The sequence below is a fragment of the Hyaena hyaena genome, unplaced genomic scaffold (genome assembly GCF_003009895.1).
Source record: "Hyaena hyaena isolate Hyena2069 unplaced genomic scaffold, ASM300989v1 scaffold_242, whole genome shotgun sequence".
Taxonomy (NCBI): Eukaryota; Metazoa; Chordata; class Mammalia; order Carnivora; family Hyaenidae; genus Hyaena; species Hyaena hyaena.
Window position 1 is genome coordinate 1,404,338 of NW_024080869.1, and position 6,000 is coordinate 1,410,337.

At 39.7% G+C, this 6,000-nt stretch overlaps 1 protein-coding gene across 1 annotated transcript in view; it reads right to left on the reverse strand.

Annotated features, from left to right (window-relative positions):
• DST (dystonin) overlaps window positions 1-6,000 on the reverse strand; it is a 230,190-nt gene that overhangs the window by 118,770 nt on the left and 105,420 nt on the right. The window contains exon 37 of the mRNA XM_039244298.1: window positions 599-722. Within this exon, the coding sequence (XP_039100229.1) occupies window positions 599-722 (124 nt within the window). The remainder of the gene's footprint in view (window positions 1-598; window positions 723-6,000) is intronic.

Genomic DNA, 6,000 nt, shown 5'->3' on the forward strand with positions numbered 1-6,000 from the left:
TTACTATAAACTAAACACTATGAGTGGATACAAAGAATAACATGCACTAGCTCTTTTCTCAAGAAATGCTGACTCTGAGAGGGCATAAAAGCACCAGTGTAACTGGATACAAGTTTCTAGTATCACCAAAGAATTGGGACAACTGGAATCCTGTGAGGCCCCTCAAAGGCCTATAGAAAATGGAGAAGTGGAAACGTTGGTTTAAAGCACATCTCTAACCTCACATTCCTGCTCTCAACTAAGACAGACCACTCCAGAGAGTCCCTTTCAGCTACAGGATTAGAGTCTAGCTCTGCCCAATGCCATCAACCAAAAGAATCTTAAGTTCTACTTCCTGTGGTGAATATTACATAGAGTTTTTGTTCCATTTTCTAAAAATAAAACTAAACTTTAAATATACTCCTCTCAAAGTACACAACCCTCACTCCCATTATACCTACCAAAAAAAAAAAAAAAAAAAAAAAAATCATGCCTCTTCCCAGATTGAGAAGCAGCCATTTCACAGTGAAAGGCCATAAACAACACAATATACACTAGTGAACATGTTATCCATAAAGGATTTACCCGGGAGAAAGCAAACAAGGAAATCAACACTCACCCAGTGTTTTCTGGATATCATTCTTGGCTGGAAGTAAAGATCCTCTGGCATCTAAAAGGACTTCAGCCATTTTTTTCAGTTTCTCTACAGCCACCTGCTGGTTTGATATCTGTCCTTGCAGAGCCTGGAGGATTGAATGCCTCAGTTATACTCAATAAGACTAAATGATATATTTCCCGTATAAAAAATTGCTTACAGTAAGATAAAGTTAAATTGGACAGAATAATCTTTACATCATTACAAACTTACTCTAGGGTCCTTATAATAAGGCCAGTTATAAAGTGGTGTTAGCAAAGATATCAGCAAGTCAGGATAATACATTTCAGTCTCAAAATTAACCCTTGAGCACATGTTCATGATACTTAGCTTGATTCTTGATCTTGCAACGCTCTAACCCTAGCCTGAGGTCCACTTTAGTCCCCACTTTGAGGCTTCAGAGGAAACCCTCATTAACCACCAGAAAAGAACAACAAAAATCAACCTGACCGACAAAAAACCTTTGGGACTATTTCTGACTCCAAGTAAGGAAACAATTAAGGATTTCCATTTCAATACAAAGTCATGTTTATTTCTGTTTATTCAACAAAAGTTACTTAACATCTAACAAATCCAAAATATCTTGCTACATTTGTGAAGATTAAAAAAAACAAAAAACAAACCAAACAGACACAAAGCTCACCCACAGGGATCTTACAGTCTATGTCAGGAAGTGGTAACTGCTACTGGAAACTGAGAGGAGAGGTAACTGGGGAGGGAAATCAGAGCCACCTCCATGGTGGTGAGACTGAGGTAGGTCCTGAGAAAAGTGTGGACCGAGGCATGCCGGAGTGGAGAGGGGTCACGGTTACCTACAGCGTGAACAAAGATGGGACCAGAAACACCCTAGGACAGGGGACAGTCCCAACCAGTTGGAGAATGTGTATGGGTGAAGAGTACTAGGAGTGGGAAGCCTTCAGTTTTACATTTTACCTTGCAGCAATGGAGGGTTATTCAAGGCTTTTGAGTAGGGGTTGACATGCTCAGAGCTGTCTTAAGAGAAGGCTAAATTTGTAGCACTGTGCGGGATAAATTAAATGGGTAAGAAATGAAGATGAGACACCAGTTAGGGGCAACTTTAGCAGCAGGGTGGCCCTGTTCTGGACTGGGAAGGTAGAACTGCTGATGGAGTAAGGGGAGGGTCCACAACACTTGATAACTGGTTATCTAACACTGTGATATGGTAGCCACCAACTACATGGGGCTTTTTAAATTTAAAATTAATTGAAATAAAATAAAATTAAAAATTCAGTTCCACAATGTACTAGCCACATTTCAAGTACTAAGTAGCCAAGGGTGAGGAGTGGTTACCATAATGGAGATATTGTAGAATATTTCCACCATCATAGGATGTTCTATCAGACATCACTGCTTGAGGAGGTTAGGAACAAGGGAAAAGACAAGAGAAATATCCAAAGGTTTTGAGCCTACGTAAGTAATAGAATTCTTAAGCAAAAGTGGGAGCAAAGAAGAGTCTGTTTGGGAATTTATGACTTCAAAGTGCTCTTAGGACCTTCATATAGAAAACAAACAAACAAACAAACAAACACCCAACAACCCAGGGGCACCTGGGTGGCTCAGTCAGTTAATCATCTGACTCTTGATTTCTCAGGTCATGATCTCACAGTTGGTGGGATCAAGCCCTCCATCAGGCTCTGTGTTGATGGTGCAGAGTCTGCTTAGGATTTTTCCTATCTTTCTGTCTCTTTCCCGCTTGTACACTCTCTCAAAATAAACATGAAAAAAGAATTTTTAAAAACGAAAAAAAAAAAAAAACCAGTAAAGACGGAAATGGAGCTGACTCTGAGTACAAGCTGGAACTAGACATAAAGCACAGGAAGCGAAGACCCATGGTGAGATTGCTAGAGAAGAAAGCAGGAAAACACCAGAGAACGAGGCCAATAAGGAATCACAGAGAGTTCTTCTCTGTAAGTGATGAGAAGGGAAAAAGATCAGATATCACCAGGGAGATGGAAATGGGCCTGGAACAATTCTATCCCCAAAAGTTATAGGAAAAGAGAAAGTGGAAAAGGTTACCAATGTCATCTGCTACAGAAATGATACTGTAACCTTGAACCTGCTGAAGAGATACCCCCATTTCTCTCATTTCTCGAGGCAGATGCAGCTCAACAGCTAGGACAAAGAGAGAAGAAGTAGAGGCAAGAACCACAGATAAGTCTTCCAAAAGTTTGGCCCTGCACTCCTAACACCTCTGATGTAGCTGTGTCCAAATGGGCTGACTGTCTGCATGGGCCCCATGCTTGGCTTTCACTTCACTGGAGCTACTCGAGCTCTTCTTCCAGGCTCACATTCGGATTTCAGATTCAAATTCCCCTATGTCCAACTGCACATGAACTCATCCCTGGCCATGGGCCCAGGTTTCCAACTGCCTCTTGATCATTTCCATCTGGGTGTAAACAGTCACCACAGACTCAAAACGCTAAATCTGAACTCATCATCTCATCCCCTACACCTGCACTTCTGGTGTTGCATCTGGTAACCCAAGGAGTACCTCCAAGTCTCCTCCTAGACTCTCCTTTAACCCTCCTTTCCACACGCAAATCCACCACCAAGGCCTGACAACTTTACCTACTTAATGGTGAGGGTTTTGTTGTTGTTTGTTTGTTTATTGTTTTAAATCAGACTTCTGTTCTGTATTTCTGGATCATTGCAAGATAATCTGTCACTCAGCTCAAAAAAGTATCCTAACTGTGCTCCCTGTCTTCAGTCTCTTTGCTGATACAGCCTCCCCAATGTGTTCTATGTCAAATACATACTGACTATACTGCTCCTCTCTTTAAAATCTTTCAGTAGCTTCCCAATGTCTTTATAAAAAAAGACAGACTTGAGTATACTCTAAAAGGTCCAATGAAATCTATTCCTTAATTCTGTCTTCAATCTTTTCTTCCAACTCCTGTTCCAGAAATGTCCAATAACACAGCTATTTCTTAGCTCTTTGTTTGAGCTAGAGCTGATGTTTAACATCTCTACATACTAATCTTCTCATGCAACCTACCCCCCATTACTCTGAGCCTGGCTCTTATTCGCCCTTTAGTATTCAGCTGGTAACCCTCTTAACTTTCTCTTTACCCCTAGTTCTAAGAACTCCCGGCAGGGGCTCCCATAAATGACCTGTTTTGTCTCTCTACCGGCTTTGTCTTTTCTGTTAAATTGTAACCTCTTTGAAAACTAGGAATTCATTCTATTCAGATTCCTTTTATCACTGCCTAGCACAATGCTTGGCACATCACAGGCCCGGGGGAAAAAAGTTTCCAGAAAAAGTAAATGAATGAAAAGTAAGTAAATAAAAATATCAGATCCAAAAAGATCTTCTATTGCAGCCTCATTTCAGACTAAAATGCTGATAGCCAACCACAAAAATTTCCTCCACTGATTTTTACATTCAAGAAAATTTAAATGACATACGGGCAGAACATACATGTCAAAAGGCACACTAAGCTGTGGCCAACATGGGATTTGTGATATGTATACCAGATCCTAACATTGTCCCAAGATGCCAAAGAATCTTTATCAGAGTGGATATGTCTAGGAAATTCTTCCAGATGTTTAGTTAGAGGAAGTATAAAAAATTCCTCAGGACAGGAACTTCACCTAGAACCAGACTAAAGTCTAAGACACAGCTTGCTTGCACTGCATGCTTATTTAAGAGATGGAAAATGGTTATGGATACCTCCAAAAATGTCTTTTTTTTAGAATGTGAGTTCCCCAACAGAAGAGGCAGGGGTTCAACATCTTTGTGTCTTCACAAAACCTAATACTGAGGCTAGCACCCAAATGTCTACCAAATAAATATATGTAAAAGTTCTACGAAAACATCCAATACCATAGATGGCCCTATCTAACATCCTAAAACTTAGAAATGGATTACAAAAGAAGCATTTTTTTCTTCCCTTCTTCTTTTCTAAACATTCCATGCCTTTTCTGTGCATAATTATGTTCAAGAGAGTCAACGGTTTTTTAAAATTCTTAACATGTATTGGGTTATAATTTAACAATAGCAGTGGTTTATAAATACTACTTTAGGATAAAACTGCAAATTAAAATAGTCAAAAGGGTACCATATATAATTTTTAATGGATCTCAATGATTTTAAAATGTAAAAGAGCATCTATGACAGGAAACACTGAAAGATTATGACCTTGGGCCCCTCGCCTGGACCGGAAAAGTGTGAAGTTTGTAAAGAGCACTTGGCCAACTCATGGAAGATTCCTGACTTGACACTATCCCTGAGATCAGTGCAAACCTAGAATGTAGATACTGCCAGGCAGAATGACCTAGCTCCACATCTGCTCCCAAACCCAGGCCTCTCAGCCGGTCCCCAAATCCTGTCTTTCTGTGCCCTGTATGGGATGAAAATTTAGTTTGGTCCATGGATTTTCCTGGAAGCAGATTTTGAGGTCATTATAGCTCAGTGGTATCAGAGTGTGGACAGCTCAGCTAACAGTCATTTGAATAATAATGCTAATGACAATGTGCTATGGGGAGACTTATTTCACACAAATGACTTTGGGGTTCACATGAACCCCAAATTATATTCTCTGTCCAATAGAATACGTTAGTATTTGTAAGACAAAATGTGTTAGTCTTCTGTGTTTATATTACTGTTAAAGAAAAATAATTTTACATGTTAATAAAAATGAAAGAAATGGAGATTACCCAATCCTCATAAAAATGTATCCTTGCTACATGCTGAGATCATCTGTGAGGAAAAAATGAATGTATGCCAAGAGCAACTTTAATTGCACATTTAATTTTTTAAATTATGCTGTGGCTTAATTAGAATTTATTCTCCTTTGAGACATTGCTCTCCTCTTTACTATTTCTTTGGCTGCCTTCTGCCTGGAAGAATCTTTATCCGCCAGCACATACCAAGTAAGTTTTCCTGTTTTAGAATTAACCCATGTGTCTGTTTAACTTAAAAGCAATATAGTATTCTTTGGGGTTTTTCTTTCATATAGTAAGTGATCAGTTTCCTGACAGAGACCTAACTTGAAATGTGTTGTTTTCATTTTATATACTTTCCTATACTAGAAATACCAAACTTTTTGTAATGTTTTCTTTCTTTTTGAGAGAGTGTGAGCAGGGGAGGGGCAGAGGAAGGGACAGAAGATCTGAAGCAGGATCCTCACTGACAGTAGTGAGACTGATGTGGGGCTTGAACTCACGAACTGTGAGGTCATGACCTAAGCTTAAGTTAGACGCTCAACCTACTGAGCCATACTGTCCTTTGACAGGTAATCAAGTGGAACCTGAAAACTTAATTAAGATAGATTTTTTCTAGTGCTTGTAGAAAAGGAAGGAAGCAAGGAAGGAAGGAAAGAAGGAAGGGAGGGGGGGGGGGGGGG